Raw genomic sequence first — 26562 nt, 5'->3', positions numbered from 1 at the left:
CCTCCATGGTTCGGTTTGCGATGGAGTACGTTTAAAGGTGCAGATCACGTAGGAGGAAAAAGATGCGGGAGTTACCCTCGAGCGCGAGTTGCTTCCTCCCGTTTCTGAATGTCCAGGTCCCGGGACCGAGAGGGAAAAGGTGGACCGAGACGGTGTGTGTGGTGCGGCGGAGTGGAGGGGGAGTGGTTGCGGGGAGGGGACTCGGGAGAACCGTTGTGCGTTCTGTCGATCAGTCAGGCTAGCCCCTCCCCCCGGACCGCTGCACTTAGTATACAAAACGCAAATCGGGGTCCGCTGCTCTCAACCGTTGGCCGGTTGCCGATTGGCCTCCGGTCCTCCTTCCTCTTTCGCAGATAAAACACACCAAACAACTTGATTTCCCTCTTAGGTTCCTGCTCGGGTCTCCGAGGAGACCTGACCAGTAAATTCTGCGGTGCAAGGTCTTGTGCCTTGCAGGAATGGCCCTTCCTCCTGGAGAAGAAACGCTGTGGCTTATTTGTTTTTCCTTACAACCGCAACTTTTCCACCCAGAAATGATGCAACCAACTGATGCAACCTCCTAGAAAACCAAACTTGGGACCGATTATTGCAAAATTCACCTGGATGAATCTAGGGAACCGGGGCATAAGTCACTGCAGACATTGAAGTGTAAAGTGTTTTCTGGTTAAATCTGTTTTTGTTGTTTTTAGATTCTTCGTGGGATGAGTATTTCGCCTCAATTTTTCTTTTCTCTGCAGCATAATAAACAGGTCGAAATTTTCCATCTCTCCTCGGGGCACTAGTTGAGTCTAACAGTGCGTACTTAATGCATTGTGAAAAGCAACCGAACAAAAGTACACACCCAAAGAAAAATACACCGAGCCCTTCTACTAAGCTCCTTACAAATTGTAGAGAGGACACAATGGAACACACGGGAGACTGCAAGCTCCAGGATGCAGCGCAGCCACTTGCACCTGCCGCATTTCTATTGGGAGGCGCAGAGCAGGCTGGGCTTTGTAGTTCACATATACGCTCCTGGGATAGGCCGCTCTGGCGAAGGGGAGGCGGGGCCACCTGTGTCACGTGGACACTACTCCCGCCGCCGTCGTCTTTCTCTGTCTCCGCTGAGGTAGCCATCTTGCTCTTGCCGCGTGCTGGTGTTGGAGGACCCTCCCTGCTTCAGGTGAGACCCCCGGCGGTCCCGCCACTCCACGGCCATAGGCCGCTGCGCACGGTCTTCCCCCCGCCCTCTTCTTCCGACACCCGCCAACCGCTCGGACTGCCACTTCCGCCGTAGCGCGCCAAGTGGGGGCGGAGGCGGCTGGCTTGGCCTGTCGGTTACCGGCGGCGCAGCCGGGGGTCGGCACCTGAGGGAAGGTCCCCAGCACCACCGCCCCCTATGGGGGCGAGCGGGCCCGCGCTGTTACTGCTCAGATCCAGTCCGTGGAGGCGAGTGGTTCCCCGTCTCTGTCCCGCTGCTCCTCATTATTCACAACAATGCCATGAGCTTTGTGCAGCCTATCTCTTGCTATCTCACTGGATCTCCCTAGTGAGTTCGTTGAGATCAACAGATGGGGAAACTGAGGTTAGCACTCCTCCCCCGCCCCCAGGCGCTTGGGACCGAACTTCGTTGCAGCGCTCTGCACCTTGTAATGGCAGTGTTTGTTTACAAATCTGCCTCCCTCTCTGAGACTTTCCTTGCCCATCTTTATAGCTTCATCAGCTGCTTGATGTCGGAAAACAGATTGACCGACAGGCCTGGTGTCACATAGTGAATGGCGGTTTCAATTTCCGTTCCCGCATTCTTTCACTATACCGTACCTGTCTCGCGAATGGTAACAATGGTTACCAACCCAATTATTGAGTACGAGTGTCTGCTGTGAGCCATACACTGTTTGATCCTTTAACCTTTACGCTTAAAACAACCATGTGAATTATGTGCTGTTACACCTTTTCTAATAGAGGAGGTAAGCAAGTTCAGAGAAGTAAAATAACTTTCCAAAGGTCAGAGAATTATCCCGAAGTGGTACGACCCTGTTCCTTCTGTTTCCAAAGCTTAAGCCTCTCTCAAAACCCCACATAATAAAAAAGCGGAACTAAAGGTTAAAATTATTTTATCTCTGTAAACTTATTTGTGGAAGTGTCCACCACAGTGCTTGGAACTTAGGCACTCAATAAGTATTGATTATAACATCATTATTCACACCCCTTCTTGAGTCCTGGAGGAGATGGCTAAAAGGTCCTTGGATCTCCAAGGAAGAACTCACTAATCATGTGGCCTTAGGAAGTTACTTCTTCCTTTTAGGCCTAGGAAGTGACTCTTCCTTCAGAGACCCTTATTTCCTATCTAATAAGTTTGGGGGCAGGGGGCTGAATTGTTTTATTTGTCGATAATTTATACCCTCCTACTGCCAGCAGGTATTTAAAATGGCCTCACATTTAACACAGGAATGACGGCACAGTAAAGGTTGATTGAGGAATAGGGAACCAAACCAGCTGATCTTTGCAGTCTTTTCGAGATTCTGAACTTGACATCTTTTCTCTCTAGACTGGATCCAATCCTCTTTTCCTACTTCACACACTCCAACCTGCTTGTAGACAAAGGACCACCATTCTTCCTCTCCTATCCCTTTGAGCTTCCAACCTCCCCAGAATGCCTTTTCTCTTAGATACTCCTTGGGAACAAGTTTTCTTAATTCTGTTACCCTGACTGCCCAGGATAGAATCTGACCTTTCATGTATGCAGTGATTTAAAGAGTTAATTTTGTTTTTCCTTTTATTTCAAATAAATCAGGACTCTTTGTCTTGACTTTGTAACTCCATCTCTTCTCTTGGGAATTGTTACTTCAAAACGTGTGTGTAACGAAGGGTTTAGCCTGGGTCTAGTTCTGATATTTTTTACTCAGCCTATTTCTTAGGCTTTTTGTTACTTCACTATACCTTTATGGCCACATTCCTTTGAGAAAAGTGAATATTGACCCTTTTCTGTGGATATTTGAGTATAGAGATTGGAATTTACATCAGCAAATTTAAGTCTGTGGCAGAGCCGAGATTGGCATACACCTAAGACATCTGGTTTTGCGTGCTAATCTGCGAATCACACTTCCTCCTATAAGTGTTTTTAGCTGCTTGAGCATTGTGATATGGTGCTGAGCACAGATTGAAGAGTCAGAAATTCTGAATGTTATTTGGGAATTGTGCTTTATTTGGCCTTAAAGCAGAAATAAATATAGCTTAGTGCCTAAGTACAGTGTCATGATACAGAATAGTTGGTAATCATATTATCTTTGATTCTTTTTTTTTTTTTCATCTCTCAAATAAAGGAAATAGTATCTCTTTCATCTGAGTGATGGTTATAAAGGGGTTAAAGAATTAGCCAAAAAGGTTTGATAGCAGACTAGTTGCTTATTTCCTCCCTCCTTTGCATCTCAGTCATGTTCTATTGCTCCACGGAACAAGTAAAACAAGACATTTAATATTGGCTTTTATTTGTTTATATAGTGTGGAATGTTATGACCCATTATAAAGTGAAGAATTTTTTCCCTGAGTTTAGTAGGGCTATCAGTAACCAAACTAGGATTCATGACTTTATAATGTTCTTAAAATTTTCAAAATCAAGATAGCTTTAAAAGGCTATTTTTTTGAGTTTCCCCTCCCCTGAAAAAAATTAGTGTGATTGTAGCAGAGAGTTTTTTTGTCTAATTGTGCAGTGAAGCGTTTTGCCCTGTATTATGCAAGAGTGTCTTGACAAGAATGACATATACTATATTAGTGCAAGATATTGAATGAACTCTGTGTAGAGTACTGCGGAGACGCTGAATGTCTGGAGATCTGGTTCTGTTTCCTTATTAACACACCATCTGACCTTGAATAGAGGACGTGACTACCTCATATCTTGACAGCTAGACAGCCTATTATTGAATTTCTTTGTCAAGCTGATTTTTTTTTTCTTTTTTTGTCTGTTTATGGTTTATAAGAAATATGGAAGGTGATTTTGGAGAAAAAAGCCTACTTGAAGGTTTTGTTAATATCACTGAATCGTTTTTAAGGAGGGATGTTCAAAGAGGTGAATTTGAACTCCATTTTATTTTCTGTTTGTGTATATAACTCGCTCATAATATTATATAAATTTGATTTTTTAAATATCTGGTTTATACAGCTAGAAGAAGTTGTTAATATTTAAGAATATAGGCAGTATTAATATGATGGTGGTGATGCATATTGCAAGCGCAAAAAGCCAGAAGGTACTATTTTCATAAACAGTTATTTTAATTTTGGTAAAACAGTGACTTTAACAAATCTATTTTTCCCCCCCTAGATTTACCAACAGCATGAATCAAGAAAAGTTAGCCAAACTTCAGGCTCAGGTCCGGATAGGGGGCAAGGTGAGTGTGGCATAAGAAAAAAATGATAGGAGAATGTATCATTACCAGATAGTAGTAGTATTTTGGATTTGTGGTCATTGAAAATCTAAGATCTTTTCAAAAATCAAAACAAACCACATTCTAATTTGAAAATAACTTGTCTAGGTCTAAAATAAGTAACTAGAAGACTCTTCTAACTTTGTTGGTGCAATGGAAATAGCCACCTTTGAATCCTCTTAACACCTGCTAGCTATATGACATGAGCAGTTGTCCCAACTTCATTAAACCTCCATTTTCTCATCTGTAAAATGGAAGTAATCCTACATAGGATGCTTCTAAAGATTAGAGAAGTATTTATAAAACACCTAGCATGGTATGTGGCACGGAGTGGATACTTAATAAATGATAGCTATTATTATATTGGAGTCCTTGGGTAGTACACACAGTTAATGCAATCAGCTGCTAACCAAAAGGTTGGAGGTTTAAGTCTAGCCTAGAAGAAAGAAAAATCAGCCATTGAAAAGCCTATGGAGTGCAGGTCCACTCTTAACACACATGGAGTTGCCATGAATTGGAATCAACTCAATGACAACTGGTTTATTATTATGTTAGGTTCACCTGCAGGGCATACCAGATGGTAGTGTTACCTTATCTTGACTGGATATATATACCTGTCATACACCTACTATAGCAATTAGGTTTACAAAAGATTTCACTGGAGGTGTTCAAGCTGATTGCACATTTGGTTCATTGCTAAGGCTTCTTCCCTGTTCTGTATTGGTAAATATGTTGAAACCTCATGAATTTTCCATTTCCTTGTACCTTAAAGCCTAAGGAAGAGCTAATTTAGAGCACCAGAATCTTTGATTTTCTTCAGCTCTGGCATCAGGCTCAAGGAGAATATTCTATCCTTATCTCTGCCCAATACAATCTTAGGGAAAGGGAGAACAGTACTTACTTCAATTTGGGAATGGGGAATGTCAAACACTGTTTTATGTAGCTGTCCCACTTTGCCATTTACTTTGATGATAACCAGACCCCCTGGGGACATTAGTGGGTCAAGGGAAGAAGTAATACTTTTTACTTCTTTCATAGTGATACAGTTTTATGGTTCTGGAGTCATATTAGCACCCTCATGTAACCAAAATAACCACATTGTAGCATCAAGTGTAATGTAATACACCAAAGAAAAAACTAGGGACATCAAGAACCACAGAATATACCTGAAAGAGCCTTGATGCAGCACTTCACTATTATATATTTTAAACCAGCTGGTTGGTACATTCATTCAGCTACTGTTTCTTGAGCACCTTCTGGGTGCTAGGCACATAATAGATAAACAGGATTTTACCGCTCAGCTTGGAAGGGAGACATATTCATAATTACAATTCAGTAAGTGCTATAATGAAGGAAGTACAAGGTGCTCTTGCTTAGTAGAGAGATGGAAGTCAAAACTGAGCTGAAATTTAAAGGATAAATAAGAATTTATCACTAAGCAGACAGGTGGGAGGATAATGGGAGGTAGGGGGAAAGGGGATTGCATTCCCACACATGCAAAGGCTCATGGAGAAATAACATGGTGTTTAAATAGAATGGCTTGCTTTAGTTTGGTATAGCTAGAGTTTAGAGTATATAATGGAAATGAAACTGGACCAGATAATTTGGGCTTAGGTCATGGAGAGGCTTATATACCATACTACAGAATTTAGATTTTATCCTGTAGGCAATGGGCAACTATTGAAAGGTTTTAGGAAGTGAAATGATAGTCATTTTAGAAAGGAAACTTCTCGTAGCGTGGAAGATGTAATGAAATAGAAGTTTGAGTAGAGGAGACCAATCAAGAAACTTGTTGTAGTATTGTGGGACACATATTTAGGTGTTGGAATTGACTCAATGACTAATAGGATATGGGGGATAAAGGGGAGAGAGGAATCTGGAATGATCCCTAGACTTCTGGTTTTAGAGATGGAGTTTATAGTGGTGCCACCAGTTAAAACTTAGAAAATACAGGAAGAATAGGTTGCTGGACTGATAAGCTTTTAGACATTTGAATTTGAGGTGCCTGAAGATGATTTGAGTTCAGGTATTCAGCAAGCAGTTGAGCTATCCCTAAGTCAAGAACGTTCCCAGATAAATGACTATCTGTGTGAAATTGTCACTCTATTCCATCCTTTAGCAGCTGGATCTTGTCATAGCCTCTGCTGCCAGCAAAGCTACTCAGAGCTCTCTTCCATGCCCACCAGAGATGCTGAGACTTAAGGCCCAGCCTCCACTCTAAGGCTGATTTACTTTCCAGGAGCCACCCAGAGATTGAAGTCTCTATTGCTTCTCCCTTACTCCTGTCATGTCTCAGAAGGATTTGGTGTTCTATAATTATGCTGCTTCTGGTAGTGTTTCAGCTGTGCTTTAGGTTACATTTCTGTAAATCAATCCAGGAACGTAATCCATTATTTTAAGTAGTTTTTCAGTGGGAAAACACATTTAGAGTTTCAAAATATCAATTTAGAAATTAACCTTTTTCTTCTTAGTAAATAGTATCATTTTCAACCTGTTTCCTCCAACCAGATTTTTAAGCATCATCCCAGATACTTTTTCTCACAGCCTACATCCACTCCATCCTCAAGAACTGTTGGCATATCTCAGAATCTGACCAGTCACCATCTCCACTGCCACAACCCTCATCTCTCACCAGGACTGTTAACAGTAGACTCCTGACTGGTCTTCTTAGAGTCCATTTTCCACTCAGCAACCACAGTCATCTTTTAAAACCATAAATCAAGTCACTCGCATGCCTAAAACCTTCTAGTGGCTTCCTATTGCAATTAGAGTAAAATCCAACTCCTGCCCACGGCATTCTAGGCCTACTTGATCTGGCTCCACCTGTCTGGTTTCATTTTCCTCCTCTCTGTTTGTTCCTTCTGTTCTAGCCACACTGTCTTACTTTCTCACTCTCGTTCTTCTGCTTGGATCACTCTTCCCTAGATCTTTCTGTGGGTCTCAGCTCATCTGTCATACCTACACAGGGGTCTTTCATGGACAAGTAGTGCTTTATCCCCACCCAGTCACTCATCACTGTGCTGTTTTTTTTTTCTTGGTAGTCCTTATCATGTTTGAAATTATCTCATTTGTTTATATATTTATCAACTTTTCCCTCCCACTGTAATGTATGCTTCTTGAAGCAACTTGAAGAACTTGATCTTTTTCATTCCTGGGTTTTCAGATTCTGGAACATTCACGTAGTAGATGTTTGATTCTTAATTATGTCATATCCCCCCCCTCCAAAGTTTCAAAATATCTTTAGACTTTATTGACAGGGATTAGTATGTACTATTAGAAAGCATTCCTTACAATGTTCGAAAATTGTTATAAGAACACTAAATTGTCTTGAAGTTATAAATTATTTTTTTTATTAGCAAACAATATTTTGAAACATCAAGTGGTGTTGAAATGATAAAGGCTGGATAGTGGGTGGAGCCCTGGTGGTGCAGTGGTTAAGAGTTCAGCTGCTAACCAAAAGGTCAGCAGTTGGAGGCTACCAGCCACTCCTTGGAAACCTATGGGGCAGTTCTACTCTGTCCTGTAGGGTCATTAAGAGTCAGAATTGACTTAACAACAATGGGTTTGGTTTGGTTTGGTTCAGATTTGGATATTGGGTGAGAATAAGAACTGGCTAGAATTGACCTTCAAAAATCTGGGTTAGGCCAGCAATCACAATTCTGAGCATTCTTATTGTTACTATTTAGTCAGCAGTTTTCTTTTGTGGATTTTTAGTTAAGTTATTGAGGTAGATAGGAAGATAGTGATGGCAGTTGCCAGATGCTGGGCATGCTAACACTTCTATCTGGTTATTTTTCAGGGTACAGCTCGTAGAAAGAAGAAGGTGGTACATAGAACAGCTACAGCTGATGACAAAAAGCTTCAGAGTTCTCTTAAAAAACTGGCTGTGAATAATATAGCTGGTATTGAAGAGGTATGATCACTTTGTCAATTGTTAAATTATGTGGGCAAATAGCACATTCACAAGTAATTGTCTAGACTTTTAAAATGTAAAATACCAGCTTAGAAGAATCTTTGATATAGTCGGTCAGATGTCTTTGAAGTACTGTAGCTGTTGAATTTGCTTTTTGTATGAAATTGAATGATTGTCAAAAAGGGTTTTAATAGACTGTTAAGGATTTTCATTCGACTTTTCATAACTCAAGGTATTTGCATATATGACAAAATTGTGGAAATGCTCTTGAATTTTGATGCAAAATAAGATTTTTTTCCTAATAATATAGAAATAAACCCTGAGATTTTTTCAAGTAAGGTAGATTTTTTTTGCCCTACAGGGTACCTTTTTACTCTACAAAGCCTCTGTAATAATTATCTTAGCCGGGAGGCTCTAGTGTAACTTTACATGGATCGGGTTTCTTATTGGACTCTTTCAAAAATTACTGGTCAAATTTTTTCTTAAAAAAAAGTCGGTGGTTTATTATATTTTGATGATACCGCTTGTACTCCAGTATGAGATCAAAGATTGATATTATTTCAAGAAACACTCAAAAATTATCAAAACATCAATTACTTGTGATCTGTTATCTAGATCCACCTCTACCTGGTAGTTCCATGTTCATTTCTGATAGTAACCAGTGTTTACATTTTCACTGTCATAAGTGAGAATTAATTATACCGTTTACTATATGTGGTATCACCTCAGAGTTTTTAATAGATTATTAACACATGTATGCTGCAAAACATAAATTAGAAATAATGTGGAGGTGGGGATCACTAATAAATGAATAGCAGAGTACCAAAGAAAAGGCAGTGAAATGGCAAAGTGATGCATATTCCTTCCACCATGCGTATATTGATGAATAAAATTAACATGTCATTTAAATCTGCTTTGTATTTTCAAAATCAGTGCACTGATAAAATAATTGAAATTGTAAGCCAGGTGCAACTTTTTTTATTTTCAGCTTGAAGTGGCTGTGCATTCTTACTCTAAATAAAGATTAGAACTTCATTTGCAAGTCTTGGAATTAAGCATTTTATACAGACATGATTTTTTTCAGAGTTATAGAAAGTTTTTATATATTTTCATTGACCTAAAACAATTTTCAGAGAAATCATCTCTTGATCTAGGATAGGTTTTAAAAAATCATTAAGTCCCTTCAGGCCTCTCTTAAAAAATCCAAAACTATTATTGGAACAAGTTGCAATAATAGTCAGACATGAACTCTGAAAATGTTAAACCTAACCTACTTGTAAGTATTTAGGTAGTCTGCCTACCCTTCTACTCTCCTACTCCATATTCCCCCCTCCGTCAGCCTCAGTACTATTAAGATTTTGAACTGAATAATTCTTTATTACGGGGGGTGTCCTTTTTCATTGTAGGATGTTTAGCAGCATCCCTGGCATCTGTACACTACATGCCACTAGCATCCGTGCAGTCATGGCAATCAAAAATGTCTCCAGACATTGTCAGAGATCCCCTGGGAGCAAAATCACCCCTGGTTGAGAATCACTGGAGTCCCTGGGTGGTGCAGTGGTTAACACACTTGGCTGCTAACTGAAAGGTTGGAGATTCAAGGCCACTCATAGGTGCCTTGGAAGAAAGTCCTGATGAACTACTTCTAAAAAAATTAGCCATTAAAAACGCTATGGGGCACAGTTCTTCTCTGACACACATAGGGTCGCCATGAGTCAGAATTGACTCCAGGGCGGCTGGTTTATTTTACACTTCCCTTGCAGTATATATTTAACTATTTGTTTATGTAATTAGTTACATTAGGAGATATTACATCTCCAAGGGTGAAGTTTTTTAAATCTTTGCTTTTTATTTCAGATTTGGAAGGCTTTATGGTTCTTATTATTAATCTAGTGTGGGGGTGACATTGATTTTATAAATGTTATACATTGAAATAAGGAACCAGTTGGCAGTTTTTGATCTCTTTAGAACACAATAGAACTTGTTATAATGCTGTGCTGAGGTCACAGTATTATTTGTAATTGAAATTGTCATAATAAAGTACTAATGATAATCAACAGTTAACTGAACATCTATTGAATGCCAAGCATTTTGCAGAGGACTTGCTAGACAGTGGTGCATAAGATGTTATTCATGGTTTCTGTCCTTTGGCGCTAACAGTCTAGCGAGGAAACTAATAATAGACAACCAACTAATAAATATGTCTCTCCATTTCAGCTTCCTAGTATCCTCTTGAGTTGGTTGCTTTGGTTACAGAATCTGCCCAAGACCACATAGCTATTAAATATTGGATCCCAGATTTGAACTAATGTGTATCAAAAACAGAGTCCATACTGTTCATTAATTTATACTGCTTTTGGTCTTTTCCATTATAATTTCTTATACCCACTCTTGGCCTTTTCTTTTCCCCCACCATCTCCTTCTCGCCCAAAAAGGAAAGTAAGAGGTATACCTGCCTTATATCCTGTATTATTAACTACCTAACAATGCAGAATTCATTATTTATGCCATTATAGATACAGGAAATCTCCATCAGTATTTCCAAGAACATTGCTCCTTCTCCTTTTCAAGTCTTAATGTAGGAGTTACTTCCTCTCAGAAGCCTTCCTGGTAGCACACATATACATTTGTGCGATGAAGGGTTAGGTGCCTTTCCTATTGCTACCAGTGTTCAGTATTTACTTTTATTATAGTATTTATTAAATCGTATTGTGAATTTCTGTTTGTTGGTATTGCCAACATAATTCTAGCTTTTTGAGGATAAATAGTCCCCAAAACATCACACAGAATAGTAATGGTATATATGGATATGATCATGCTCGCTCTCTCTTTTTCTCTCTCTCTCTCTCTCTTCCTCCCTTCCCCCGCCGTCCATCCCTCTCCACCCCCATGTGTATGTATATCCATTGCCATCCAGTCTATTCCAACTCACAGCAACCCTATAGGACAGGGTAGAACTGCCCCATAGGGTTTCCAAGGCTGAAATCTTCATGGAAGCAGACTGCCACTTTCTTCTGCAAAGCAGCTAGTAGGTTTGAACCGTTGACCTTTTGGTTGGCAGGAGAGCACTTTAACCACTGCTCCACCAGAGCTCCTTGTATGTGTGTGTGTGTATATAATATACTGTATGTGTGTGTATGTATGTATACATACATATAGGTGTATATACATATGTATATATGTACACACACATATATGAATTATACGTATATATACACACACACTCACACGTATATAGTCACCATGAAAAGACAACAGCGTATATATAGAGAGAGACAGGCATATGTATGTATATAAATAGATATATGTATTATACTTATTGTCATGTGATGCTGGAATCTATGCCACTGGTGTTCAAATACCTGTCACCCATGGTGGACAGGTTTCAGCTGAGCTTCCAGACCAAGACAGACTAGGAAGAAGGACCTGGAAAAGAATTAACCAGTGAAAACTTTATGAATAGCAACAGAACATTGTATGATACGGTGCCTGAAGATGAGCCCCTCAGGTTGGAAGGCACTCAAAATACGACTGGGAAGAGCTGCCCCCTCGAAGTAGAGTCGACCTTAATGACGTGGATGGAGTCAAACTTTCTGGACCTTCATCTGCTGATGTGCCATGACTCAAAATGAGAAGAAACAGCTGCAAACGTCCATTAATAATCGGAAAGTGGAATGTATGAAGTATGAATCTAAGAAAATTGGAAATCGTCAACAATGAAATGGAACACATAAAGATTGATATCTTACGCATTAGTGAGCTGAAATGGACTGGTATTGGCCATTTTGAATTAGACAGTCATATGGTCGTCTATGCCAGGAATGACAACTTGAATGGTATTGCATTCATCATCAAAACATTTCAAGATCCATCCTGAAGTACAACACTATCCATAATGTGATAATATCCATACGCCTACACGGAAGACTCCATCAGTATTTATGTATAATTGTTAATACGACTATTATTTTATGTACCAACCACTTAAGGCCAAAAAAGAAGAAATTGAAGATTTTTACCGCCTTCTGCAGTCTGAAATAGATGGAACATGCAATCAGAATGCATTGATAATTACTGGTGGTTGGAATGCAAAAGTTGGAAACAAAGAAGGATCAGTAGTTGTAAAGTATGGCCTTGGTGACAGAAACGATGCCGGAGATCGCATGATAGAATTTTGCAAGATTAATGACTTCCTTCATTGTGAATACTTTTTTTCAACAATGTAAACAACAACTATATACATGGACCTTGCCAGATGGAATACACAGAAATCAAATCAGTTACATCTGTGGAAAGATATGATGCAAAGGCTCAATATCATCAGTCAGAACAAGGCCAGAGGCCGACTGTGGAACAGACCATCGATTGCTCATATGCACGTTCAAGTTGAAGCTGGAAAAAATTAGAACAAGCCCATGAGAGGCAAAGCACTAGCTTGAATATATCCCACTTGAATTTAGGGACCATCTCAAGAATAGATTTGACACATTGAATGCTAATGTCTGAAGACCAGACAAGTTGTGGGATGACATCAAGGACATCCTACATGAAGAAAGCAAGAGGTCATTAAAAAAGACAGGCAAGAAAGAAAGGACCAAAATGAATGTCAAAAGAGACTCTGAAACTTGCTCTTGAACATAGATTAGCTAAAGCAAAAGGAAGAAATGATGAAGTAAAAGAGCTGAAGAGAAGATTTCAAAGCGTGACTTGAGAAGAGAAAGTATTATAATGACATGTGCAAAGACCTGGAGTTAGAAAACCGAAAGGGAAGAACACACTTGACATTTCTCAGGCTGAAGGAACTGAAGAAAAAATTCAAGCCTTGAGTTGCAGTAGTGAAGGATTCTACAGGCAAAATACTGAACAACACAGGAAGCATCAAATGAAGATGGAAGGAATACACAGAGTCATTATACCAATAAGAATTGGTCAATGTTCAGTCATTTCAGGAGGCAGCATATCATTAAGAACCAATGTACTGAAGGCAGAAGTCCAAGCTGCACCAAAGGCATTGGCGAAAAACAAAGCTCCAGAAATTGACAGAATACCAATTGAGATGTTTCAACAAAAAGATGAAGCACTGGAAGTGCTAGCTCATATATGCCAAGAAATTTGAAAGCCAGCTACCCAGCCAACTGACTGGAAGAGATCCATATTTAGGCCTATTCCAAAGAAAGGTGATCCAACAGAATGTGGAAATTATCGAACAATATCATTACACAAAAGTAAAATTTTGCTAAAGATCATTTAAAAGTGGTTGCAGCAATACATCAACAGGGACTTGCCAGAAATTAAAGCCAGATTCGGAAGAGGATGTGGGACAATGGACATCATTGCTGGTGTCAGATGAATCATGGCTGAAAGCAGAGAATACCAGAAAGATGTTTCACTGTGTTTTATCGACTATGCAGATACATTTGACTGTGTGGATCATAACAAATTATTGATAACGTTGCGAAGAATGGGAATTCCAGAACACGTAAGTATGTTCGTGAGGAACCTCTACATAGATCAAGAAGCAGTTGTTAGAACAAGGGGATACTGCGTGGTTTAAAGTCAGGAAAGGTGTGCATCAGGGTTGTATCCTTTCACCATACTTACTCAGTTTGTGTCCTGAGCAAATAATCCGAGAAGCTGGACTATATGAAGAAGAACGGGGCATCGGGATTGGAGGAAGACTCATTAATAACCTACGTTATGCAGATGACACAACCTTGCTTGCTGAAAGTAAAGAGGACTTGAAGCACTTACTGATGAAGATCAAAGACCACAGCCTTCAGTATGGATTCCACCTCAACAGGAAGAAAACAAAAATCCTCACAACTGGACCAGTAAGCAACATCATGATAAACGTGGAGAAAAGATTGAAGTTGTCATGCATTTCATTTTACTTGGATCTATAATCATCACCATGGAAGCAGCAGTCAAGAAATCAGAGGATGCATTGCATTGGACAAGTCTGCTGCAAAAGTCCTCTTTAAAGCATTAAAATGTCACTTTAAGGACTAAGGTGTGCCTGACCCAAGCCATGGTGTTTTCAGTTGCTTCATATACATGTGAAAGCTGGATAATGAATAAGGAAGACTGAAGAAGAACTGACACTTTTGAATTACTGTGTTGGCAAAGAATACTGACTATACCATGGACTGCCAAAAGAATGAACCGACCTGTCTTGGAGGAAATACAGCCAGAATGCTCTTTGGAAGCGAGGATGGCAAGACTTCATCTCACATATTTTGGACATTTTATCAGGAGGGATCAGTCCCTGGAGAGGGAAATCATCATTGGTAAAGTGGAGGGTCGAAGAAAAAGAGGAAGACCCTAAATGAGATAGATTGACACAGTGTCTGCAAAGACAAAGAAATCCAAAGCTTTCTAGAAGAAAGCGGCAGAAAAATTGGCTGGGGGATGTCAGAGACAGTTTTGTTCAGAGACCAAATAAAGCAGCCAGGTTGTAGAAGGAAATTGTAGGCAAACTCCCAGACTACAATCCAGAACCAAATGTCTGAAAATGATTTATGTTCTGTGATATTTGAAGGTATTTGGATGAGCTTTTTGTTTGTTTATCTACTTGAATAGTTACCATGTTGTCACCTTTCTTCCTTGATAACACGAATCTGTTGTCAGTAGGATGTGTTCCATTTCTGAGAAACAGTTGATTTATCAGATTTATTTAGTAAGAAATGTCACCAAAAAGCAGTCTGATTCAGATGGCCTGGTTGTTCATTTCATAGAATTTTACTCTTATATTCAGAGGACAGCTTTTTCTTAACTAGGGTATAATTCTGCCTCTGTGAAACCTTCCGTCTTTCCAGGCATGGTTAATCAATTCTTCCTCTGTAATTACACTGCCTTTAGCTTAAATTGCTTTGTTATAATCCACTTATTATTACAACCTCATGTTGTGGGGTATAATGATTACTTATTAACCAAGTAGTCTGTTTTCAATAGATTATAAAAGTCTTGACAGCAGGGACCATGTTTATTCATGACTCTATAGCATGCTGACTCCCCATGATGAGTTTGTTTTGGGCTTATTATGTTTAAAGATACTGGTTATTCTAGGTAGTATTGTTCTTCAAAAAGCTAGCCATAGGAAGCTGAGCTCAGGAGAAAGCTTAGGACTAGAAATGTAAATTTTGTAATTGTACATATAAAGTTTACTGTGTATAGGTTCCTCTTCTAGTTAGTATTTTTTCTGAACCACTTGTGCAGGACCTAAAGTTATTGATGAACTGTTCCTATAGTTCCTTCTTCCCCCAACTAAATTCTCAGGTGGCAAGACGTAGACAACTCTGAGTAATGAGAAGCACCATGTCCCATTCATCACCTTATCATTCCACAGCATCCTTTGTCTTCTGAGATCCTGCTGTTTTGTTTTCAAAGCAACTTTTTTTCTCTCTTAATATAAAGATAATATATTGCCATTGTAGAAAATTAGGGGTATACAGAAAATATGAAGAAGACAATAGCATTCAACCATAATCCTACCATCCATCTTGTTGTATTTCTTTCCCATGTTTAAATGCATATATTTTTAGCCTATCTAAAACTATAGCTAGATGTACAATTTGTGATCTTGATTTTTTTCACATAGCATTATATTATAAAAATTGTCATTAAAAAATTCCTCTTAATCATCAGTCTAGGTGTCTACATATATTCCAATATATGGATGTACCATAATTTAACATTTCCTTATTATTATACATCATAATGTTTTTATAATAAAAGAATCACATGTTGAACTTTTCTACGCTTAAATATTTATCTTCATCTTACTCTTGAAAGTGGGGTTACTGGCTGAAAGTGCATGAACATTTTTAGAACTGTTCATCCATTGCCAAATCACCTTCCAGAGAGGGTACTGCCAGTTCACACTATGTGTAGTATAGCTGTAGAGAATCCGTCTCACCAGACTTCCGCCACCAGAACCTAGAAAAATGATCCCAGCATATCATAGTCTAATGACAGCTGTAAGCTTTAGCTCATATCAACAGGAATAGGTTATGCTTCACACTAGCCTTTACAAATAAGCAAGGGCTGAGCTAGAAAGATTGTGGGAACACTGATTTATGGGAGTGTGTGCAAAGCTGATAATCCGTAAAATCTGACATCTCTCAGCCTCACACAACCCCAGACATTTATGTGCCTTATCCTTACAAGTCTATTATTTCACCCCATTAAGATATAGGAAGAAGGCAATAAAACATGAATTTCCTGATGAACATTTAAGTGCCACTAGATATAGAAAGGAGTGGCAATAAAACTTGATTTTAAGAGAACTGTCACACTCAAAACTGCAGCTAGCTGACGTAATCGGATGTTGGATACAAAAAATAACATAGCAGAAGAATTCACGCTTCCTTTTTGAACTGAGAGGAAAGTTATCAGCAAGAGCTGTAGAATCAGTTATAACTTTATGAGCCTCTTCTAGCCATAAAAACTTAACCGCTGTGTAGGAATAAACCAAGCAGTAGATTCACCAAATAGAAGAGTGCTGTGATTTATGTATGTGCCCTACTCAGAGACCAAAGGCAGTGGTTGTTAAGGTATATGATAGCAGCATAATGGAGCCACCAGCAGTTGCAAGGAATGACTTAAAATGCCCCTGAGTTCTGTAGGGCAGGTTGGGCTGATTTCAAAAGGTCAAAACTATTGGATAAGCCAGGCTGTTTCTAAACCTTTAGATGGTTTCTCATCTAAGGAGTTATTTGTGGTCTGACAGAATTTTAGAATAAATTGTATAGAAAGTATCCGTTCAGCATATTGAGTAACTGTTATATGCTGGACACTTGGGGTACTGTGTCTAGTAAGGCATGGTCTCTGATCTTAAGGGGTTCACCTTCTAGTAGGGTCAAAGACTTAACACAATTATTCTACGAGACAATTCTATATAATAGTAATACACATGAAGCACAGTAGGTGCAAAACCACTTTAAGTTTTCACAGAGAAAGAAGCATCTGCAAAGTGGAGAAGTAGGAAGAGGTTCTTCTAAACAGAACAGCATATGTAAATGCACTAGGCATGAGAGAACAAAATGTTTTCTGGTGACTAAAAGACACTTCAGTATTGTTAGAGCAAAAAATAAACGCAAGGGCATCTGTGTTTTGGACTGGCATCTCAGAATACCTCCTCGATATCTCAAGTAGCATCCTTTACCTTCAGCTACCTTTTAAATGGTTTTTTTTTTCTTTTTTTTTTTTTACATAAAGGAGATGTCTGATTAGTTGAAAAGAGAACCTGAGTGCTGGAATAACTAGTTTAATAGTCTCTGTTTAGTTGTCTGCACCTTGTTCTTATATATAGATCAAATGACTTATTTGACCAAATAGCAGTAAGATCGTTGGAAGAAGTCAGATCTCCATTTGAAATGCACACTATGATTGCTTTGTGATTTTAATAAGTTCCTCATCACTTCTTTTGCCTAAAAGGGTTGGGGAAGTGTCTAACTGATCTTGCTGAGCCAGTTCGTTTGATAATTTCTAATGACTTGTGCCCAGGAGCCTTATATAATAATATCATTTGCTCAGTAGGGAGAAAACAATGCTAGATAGAAATAAAATATTCTGGGGTTTTTTTTTTGTTAGTTTGTTTGTTTTTTAATCTTCTTGTATTTCATTCTCTCTATTGTAAAAGTAACTAAACTCTACCGCTTTCTGGACCTTTCTATTCATGAAGTTATATCTTTTATACCACCCCATCTATAACAACCATTAATTTATTTGTTTCACAATCTGATGTGGAATTCATCTTGCTTTTCACACTAAACTCAACATATTTCAAAATAGAAAGTTCTGCATCAAGATATAAAGCATGACTTAATTAACATTTAGTCTTTAGAAGAGAAACTCGAACTGAAGGGAAATTCATGAATTTGTTTATTGTTTTTATCCCTGTGTTAGCCTCTTATTTATTTTGTTGCCAGGGAGATATGTACCATCCATATATCTATGCTGTTTTTATTTTGCATTTTCTATGTGGCCTATAGTCTCAGAAAATAATTCTCTGGCAAGCTTTTATGTGACCATGAAATTGAATTTTGATAGGTAAATCAATGTTTTAGGAACGAGAATGACATAGTTAGAAGGAAGCTAAACACACATTTGAGAAACCTAGGTTCAAGTCGTAGGTTTTCACTTAACCAGCTATGTTGCTTAACCAAGAGCTCTTGTCTTCAGTGTTTTTGTAACATAAAGGCTTTGAACTAGAAGACCTGTCAGTTCAACAAATAGATGGCCTGAATTTTTTGGAACAATATTGATTTTAAATATCTTGTACTTCAATACTATAAATCAAAGAAAGAACATCTCAGATTCTGATATTTGTGACTCTTCACATCTGGAAGAATTGTAGAAATCCTTTATTAAACCATATTATTTGCTCTTGATTTTGAAAATACAGTTACCAAATCTTTATTCTTTTTCCATGCTAAAATAATGTGATTCTAGGATAGGTCTAGAGCAACATCCCAGTTCATACCCACTAAGTCACCTCTTTCTCAAGCCCTTCTCTTCCCAGAATTTCAGCCACTGTAATATTAAACTTTTCTATCTAAACTCTCATTAGCTTCATAATTTTATAATTTGTTTTTCTAAAGTTAATATAAATTCTTTTTAACTCAGTGATATTTGTTTAGAACAGCTGAAATAACTATTTCTTGCATGCTTACTATGTGTGTATACTTGATAGAATGTTAAATACAGTAGTGAGAGAAGGTTATAGAATTGAAATCACGTTTTTTGTCAGAAAATTTTGGAAATTATTTGTGGGGTTTAGTTATAATTTTCCAGGGAATTTGCCTTTATTTTCTCTGTGTTCCAGGTCTTGCCTGAAATTTAGAAGCCCCTTTCTTCCCCTTCCTTTCTGGTGCTGTCTGTCAGTGGTGGTGATCACCTATGAGGAAGAAAAGCCCACTTCCACTGACCATGGAGAACACTCAGCATCTCTGCTTGATTGTGACAAGGGCAGTTTTTGGATGGATCATGAAATGCTTCTAAAGTAGCCAAGAGTTAACTCTCCTAACCTTTTTATATAATAAGCATGTTACCACCAAGGTAACTTATCCAGTGGAATCAACCTCAACCTACACAGTGAAATCACATTATTTACACATTTAACTTATGCAAATTGAACTCTTTATCAAAAAACAGAGAGAGTACACAAGTGAGAGAAAAATAGCAATTTAAGTAGCACGTGTTCAGCCTTCCATTTCAGTAAATCCCAGGCAATAGACAAAATGAAATCTGAAACAGTCAGTTCACATTGGTGAAAGCTATGGAAAGAATGTGTGGATGATTTTAAAGGTTTCCCAGTCATGTTTAGGTGACCAGGCAAGTGGGTGGAGAGAGCTTCTTTGACATTTACAAGGGTTATTGAGGGTTGTTGAGAAGCTACACTTAAGAATTTGAGGAACTGACAGAATCCTCTACAGAGGATAAAATGATGACAAGAACAAGTTGGAATTTTTGTAAATTTTCTAAGTGTCCTTAAGAGTGAAACATCTGAATGATTCAATTTCTGAGTGTTCTTTATGGATTTTTCAGTGGTTATTTTTACCATATACTGTTTCCCCTTACAACCAGTCCTCTAAGTATGATGCTACTCCACCAGATGGTAACTGCACCAATTTTGTTTGATAGTGTAAATTGAAATAAGATAATAGATAATTTCATTAAGAAACCAGTTCTTGGTTAATAATTCCATTTTTTAAAATCTGTGGGCTTAAACTTCCTTCTCACAGTGGAAGTCTTTGAATTTAAAATCTAGATTCTATAATACAATGACTATTTTTTGACCATCCTAGTAATTTGTGCTGTCTACACCATTTTATTTTGTTGCTAGGGCCTTTTTCATGCATGTCCACTTCTTACTCTAGATAATTACTACCTTGGGGTTATATAACTACCAAGTAGAAAAAACATGATTGTCTAAATTTTTTTTTTTAATATTGTTTTCCTTGTACCAAATATGTGAAATATGTTTTTCTTCTGTGATTATACAGGTGAACATGATTAAAGATGATGGAACAGTTATTCATTTCAACAATCCCAAGGTCCAAGCTTCCCTCTCTGCTAACACGTTTGCAATTACTGGCCATGCAGAAGCCAAACCAATTACAGAAATGCTTCCTGGAATATTAAGTCAGCTTGGTGCTGACAGCTTAACAAGTCTTAGGAAGTTAGCTGAACAGTTCCCGAGGCAAGGTAGGTGTTTCAGTTTAGTACCTCTTTCTCCACCTTAATTAAAGAAACTAATCCTTTAAAAGGTGTCCCATCTTAAACTGAAAGGACTTAACCTGTATGTAATTTATGTTAACTTCTTATAAAGTTCACTTGTGTGCTTCACAAAATTTTATTTCTTCAAAGTTATGCAATGCAGCGTATAGAATATTTGGATACATTTTGGTAGTAATATAGTAAGTTAAAGACAAAAAAAGGGGAAGTGCCAGGTTATGCAGGCCACATTTTATAAAAAGCTAATTTGATTTTCACTTCTGATTAGTGACAGTCAGAAAATACTGTTATTACAGAACTATGTTTTTGTTTAGTATTGTTGATTGCACTAAAGATGTGGCAACCATGAGTTCTGAATTTACAGGATAATTCTGGTTTTGTAACTGTCTGTGACCTCCAAAAATCAAAATGCCTAGACAGTAATTTCAGTGCCCATACAACATATGTAGACACTTTCTTACGCTAAAAGAGATGGAAAAAATCGTTTATTGATTTTTAACTTGGAGAATATGGCCACTATAAATTCACTATAATGCTTTTTTGTTTAAACTTATCTAAATTATTCCATTTTACATATAAATTACTTAGCTTTGTTGCACATGGAAATTGCCATCTGTATTAGCGTATATCTAAGTTAAGGTTTTATTGATTTAGGTGTTGTTTAAGCAAAAAGATATGACTGGTGTTAGATTGACAATATTTAGCTTTTTCTTAGCAACATGAAATTTAGACAGGAAGAAAAGGATAAACAGTTCAAGTGTTCTGTAAAAGTCTTTGTTCTCAATGATTAATATGAAGTAAACTTTTTGTAGTGTTGGATAGCAAAACACCAAAACCAGAAGACATTGATGAGGAGGATGATGATGTTCCAGGTAAGTGACATTTCTTTAGTTTTAAGGTTTTTAGCATTCTGTTTATCACATTTCAATCATTGCATAGCTGACTTTTGAGTTTTCTGTTGATGGATGAGCTCGTGAATTTAAATTCATTTGCATTGATGCAAATATGATCTAATGAAAAAGAGTGAAAGCCCTCTTATTTAGAACTTAGAAATTGTCACACATAGCTCTGCTGTCTGCATTTATGAAATTGAAATTGATGTGCTTATAAATTTTCATACTTATTATAACCTTTCTATGGGAATTATGATTGACATATGAAAATGCTGTTCATCTTAGTAGTTTGCATAGACAAATAAAAGACTAATTGACATTTCCTTAGGATTACTGTTTTAAGCAGATAAATGAGTCACTATTAGTGAAATCCCACCAGTTCACTTCTGCCTCTTGTCCTGTATGTTTTTAGATCAATTCTAGTAGCAACAATTTTGTTTTTATTGAGGTTAGAAATTAGGAATTCCATTTACCTCTCTTTTTCTTTTCTTTTTTGTATTCTTTGACTCATTTCATTTTTTTTTTTTTTTCTTTCTTTCTTGTTTTATAGATCTCGTAGAAAATTTTGATGAGGCATCAAAGAATGAAGCTAACTAAAATCTTTTCTGGTTTTGGGAAGCTGGCATGGACTAGACTTAACAAATCCGCTATGTGGTTCCAAAGTTTTACAGACATGGAGAACATCACCTGTTACTAGTTCAGTAATATAAATATTTTGTATATTAATAATGCTGTTTGTTCAGCATTTTTCGGTCATTTGATTTTGCATTTTGCACTTCCTCCCAGGATCTAATCTTTTGGTCAAAATGCAAAGTATCGGTGCAGTTTGAGGGTGTTTCTGGTTTTTGATTATTTGTTTTTTGTTGGGGAGTTTTTGGTGTGTGTATGTGTATGTATGTGTGTGGGTATGTGTGTGTATATGGTGGAGAGCAAATTGGAAAACAGTTCTATTTATCCTTCCCCTTTCCCCAGTAGAAATAAAGCAAATCTTTACATTTGTTACTTTTTTTTTTTCAAATAATGCACAAAATTACTAAAACGTGAGTATCTTGGATTTCAGATTGGGAAGAGATTTTACCATTGGAGGTTTGGTTTTAATTTGCTTTGTTAACTATCATTTTTGATACATTTCTCTGGGTTTAAAATGTCTTGAGATATTTAACTGCCAGCATCATGCTGGAGTAATGGGTAGCATATCTTTGGTGCAGTTACCTTAGATTCACGTAGCTAGTCAGACCCAGAAGAATTTCTTTTACTAGCTTTTTCCTTTCTTCCTAATACCCTTTTTCCTCTCCTTTGGGTCTCAAAATGGCCTGGTCAGCTTTTGGTAATGCTCTTTCTCATCTTCCACTTAGCCTGAGAAGGATGTTCTCCATGCAGAGTTAAGTGAGTGCCTAATCCCTCTCTTTTAAGATTTTGTTTCCTCATCCTGAGGAACAGCTCCATCCTCGACTTCACTTTCCCTTCATTTTACAGTTTGGTAAATTTCAAACTGGAATAGCTAGCATGTGCTTGCTAAATAATTTTATGTCAGCCTTACCCTGTGTCCTAGCTGTTCTTAATAGCAAATGTAAACATGCCTCTTTTTCAGCAAGGTTGAAAGTGGAAATGTCCTTTTGAATCAGAAAAAAATAGGCCATAGACTCATCCGCTAGCACAAGACGGGCATTCTGTAAAATGGTATTGACCCCAGGAGGATTTCTTCAACCACTCTCCTACTCTTGGCCTTGGACCTACATCTGGGTTGGATCTTACTGTTGTAGCTGCTCACAGCACCCCTCCTGCATGCTTAGAGTAATGCTTTAGGGGGAACACTGGTAAAACACAGTATTTATTTTCTCACCTCCTTTCAGAGGACATGGAGGTAAGTTGCATTCATTCACTCAAGTTTCCCTCTTGCTGTCTGATGGTAAAAGCTTGCATTTTGCTATATCATCATTTGTTACAGCCAATAGTTAAGGATAAGACTTTAGAAAATCTTTTGTTTTCTGGCCCATCATCAAACTATGACTTAACCATGCAGCATATCAACTTTTATTTCAAGCTAGATATCTTTATTTGATATCTAAAGTGTAAGACTGACAACGTATCAAGAGATCTTTAGACACGAAGGCAAAGCTCTTGTGTTTTTTTCATCCGGACGCCTCAATTTATAAATTTGTTCATTTTTCTTGTTATGTTTTATATAATATATGAACTTAACTACAAAATAAAATAACAGTACAAAAGAGGATAATATTTCCTCTTGTGCTTCTCTCATTGTTGTCTATGAATTTTTCTTCTTTTGTATTTCCCCTCTATTGCCCATCCCAAAATGAATTTTAGTGCAGTCATTATTTGAAATAATGTCTCATCCATTGTCAGGTCAGTAACTGCATGCTTTAAACAGCTCAGAATTCTGTTCCTCTGACTATCCCCATGGGGCATGTTGTGGGGCAGAGAGAGTTAGGGAGCACACTTCAAGTGGTTAGGGACATATAAAAGGTAGGTAGTATAACAAATGAAAAAAGAGCACTCACCACAGAATCAAAAGATTGAGTTCTAGTCTAGGCTCTGGCATTAATTATGTGACCTTCAGCAGGTCATCTAACTACTCTGAGATTCATCATCAGTCAAATGAGACGTTCTAAATTCAAATTGCTTCCATTTCTGCAGTTCTGTGAGCCTCATTTCTCAAAACTCTTGAGGCAGTTTTATCATCTTTTAAGATACCTTTGTGTTTATCAATATCCATAAAACTTTTTGTTTGTGTATACTATTCTTCCTCTTTTTCCCTTTGGATCACATTTTAGCTACTGGCCCATAGGAGCTTGGCCAGTATTCCCTTCTGTACTCCTGATAACAACTCTTAATGGCTAGCTTCTCTTGTGTGCAATGACCCAATATTCCTTTTTCTTTTATATTTTCATACCTTCCCCTTTCCCAGACAGAGCATATTGAGATCCTTACCCAACCTAAAGAAATGTTCCTGCCTTTGGAGTGGGTAGGGTAAGAGTAAGAGTATGGATGAAACTGTAAATTTTAGTATTCTTGACATAAATATGACATACTTTTTAAGATAACTATAGCAGCATTTTTTGGGGAAACTCCTTAAAATTTTGGGATAATTCAAGAAATGTCTTCAGAAAATTGACTCATGGTCTTGATTTCTGTGATAGTCCTTTCAGCTTTTCTAAAGCTCCTCATTTATTTGGAGGAAGCCCCAAGTAAATAGTTGGGACCTTATATTTGTTTTATCTTTATTTTACCTATTAAGTAATAGTTTAAGAATACACCAAGCACCTTAATTTCTTATTAAATGACTAGTGCTTACAGGATTCCATTAAATTCATTTTAACCCCAAATAAGCCTACCAGGTTCTTATGAGAAAACCTGTATCTAGGGTGTATTTGATTTATTTCTTTGTTTTAATTCAGTGTTTAAACCCTAAGTATGTTATATGCTCATGAATAGGATACCATGATGAGAGATAGAGATAGTATAGTATAGTGGGAAGAGCACAGGTTTTTAAGTAGAGATCATTTTCACTACCTACCATGCTGTAACCTCTCCAACAGAGCGACTGCAAAACACAACTCCACGAGCCACCATTCCCAGTCCAACAAAGCTATTGCAGAACACAACTCCAGGGCCACCATTCATAACTATTGTGTTCCAAGAGGTATGATTTTCATAGACTACCATGTGAATAGTGCCCTTTGTGAATAATGCAGTGATGACTTTGTTCTCTGAGCCTGTTTCCTCTGTAAAATGGTGCCTAAGAGTCAAGCAGCATTCCTTAGAACCCCAAAATGACTGAGGTAAAAATGAAAGATGATCTAAAGTGTATTCTTCCAAGCCTCAGCAGAAAGTTGCATCTGGAGGTAAGAAAGCATGGTTCTGGCCACTCTTAAAGACTCCATCATACATTGCCACCCTCCAGTTCAGCCTGTGCTGCTCTGTCACTGAGTTTGCCTGGATTATCATGGTAGTGTACTCTTTGGTCTTGCATGTGATTCGCTCCCTCCAATATATCCTCTATGCAGGAGCCAAACTAAGATTCAAGTCTGAGCACATCATAGGCTTACGTTTTTCTTCAACATACCATTCTGTTTCATGCCTCCATTCCTTACTACATTGTCATGGATTGAATTGTGTCCCCCCAAAATATGTGTCAACTTGGTTAGTCCATGATTTCCAGTATTGTGTAATTTTCTACCATTTTGTCATCTGATGTGATTATCCTGTGTGTTGTAAATCCTTCCTCTGTGATGTTAATAAGGTAGGATTAGCAGCAATTGTGTTAATGAAGCAGGACTCAATCTACAAGATAGACTTTTAGATCAATCTCTTTTAAGATATAAAAGAAGTGAGCAGAGAGATACGAGGACCTCATACCACCAAGAAACAAGAGCCGGAAGAATAATGCATCCTTTGGACCCAGGTGCCTGCACTGAGAAACTACTCAACTGGGGAAGATTGATGACAAGGACTTTCCCCCGGAGCTGGCACCCTGAATTTCCTCAGAGCTGACAGAGAGAGAAAGCTTTCCTCTGGAGCTAGCACCCTGAATTTGGACTTCTAGCCTGATAGACTGTGAGAGAGAATAAATTTCTCTTTGTTAAATCTAGCCACTTCTGGTATTTCTGTTACAGCAGCACTAGATAACTAAGACATATTTTTACTGTAGTACTGAAATTGATTATTTTTCTTTATACTTTTCCATCAAAATAATGAGCATCTTGATGGAAGAAGTCATGTCCCCACATCTTTTGTCCCCAACATCTAGCATAGTGCCCACCATGTAGTCTGTACTCTCGATCATAATAACTATTACACTTATTGAATACTTACTATTGAATACAAAATTGTCATTTAATTCTCAAACAGTCCAATGAGGCAGATACTACAATCTCACTTTCACAGAGGAACAAAAAATTGTCTAAGGAAGTTGCCGAAGTCATACAATTAGTGGGAGAACCAGGATTCTAATTTAGATCGATTAAATTCCAGACTAAATTTATCCTCACCCCATGCTGCTCAGTGGTGTTTACTGAAATGCAGATTATGTGTACATGGCGTCTCTAGACAGATACAATCGTCAAATTCACATGTGATTAATGTCATTCAGTATTAGCAT

At 37.9% G+C, this 26562-nt stretch overlaps 1 protein-coding gene across 4 annotated transcripts; it reads left to right on the top strand.

Annotated features, from left to right (window-relative positions):
• Nucleotides 1–43: 43 nt before the first annotated feature.
• BTF3L4 (basic transcription factor 3 like 4) lies at nucleotides 44–23961 on the top strand. 4 transcript variants are annotated; one of them, XM_023727075.1, is made up of 6 exons: nucleotides 52–152; nucleotides 4298–4364; nucleotides 8200–8313; nucleotides 20319–20520; nucleotides 21363–21422; nucleotides 21994–23961. In XM_023727075.1, exons 1-6 carry the CDS (start codon nucleotides 109–111, stop codon nucleotides 22038–22040), a joined length of 534 nt encoding a protein of 177 aa, XP_023582843.1. In that variant the 5' UTR covers nucleotides 52–108; the 3' UTR covers nucleotides 22041–23961. The 4 variants fall into 4 exon arrangements, with proteins under 4 accessions (XP_023582844.1, XP_023582843.1, XP_023582845.1 ...); XM_004371734.3 differs by lacking the exon at nucleotides 52–152 and adding an exon at nucleotides 1040–1162; XM_023727076.1 differs by lacking the exon at nucleotides 8200–8313 and having other exon boundaries at nucleotides 44–152.
• The last annotated feature ends 2601 nt before the right edge of the window (nucleotides 23962–26562 follow it).

Source organism: Trichechus manatus, unplaced genomic scaffold (assembly GCF_000243295.1).
Source record: "Trichechus manatus latirostris isolate Lorelei unplaced genomic scaffold, TriManLat1.0 scaffold00015, whole genome shotgun sequence".
NCBI classification, from domain to species: domain Eukaryota; kingdom Metazoa; phylum Chordata; class Mammalia; order Sirenia; family Trichechidae; genus Trichechus; species Trichechus manatus.
Note: the sequence above shows the minus strand (reverse complement) of the source record. Positions and strands in the feature narration are given on the sequence as shown.

Excerpts from the sequence above, each read along its gene's own strand:
- BTF3L4 (XM_023727075.1), top strand. The coding sequence starts at position 109 with ATGTCCAGGTCCCGGGACCGAGAGGGAAAAGGTGGACCGAGACG. Across the intron at positions 8,314-20,318 it reads ATATAGCTGGTATTGAAGAG|GTGAACATGATTAAAGATGA; the intron begins GTATGATCACTT and ends GTGATTATACAG. Across the intron at positions 20,521-21,362 it reads TGAACAGTTCCCGAGGCAAG|TGTTGGATAGCAAAACACCA; the intron begins GTAGGTGTTTCA and ends AACTTTTTGTAG.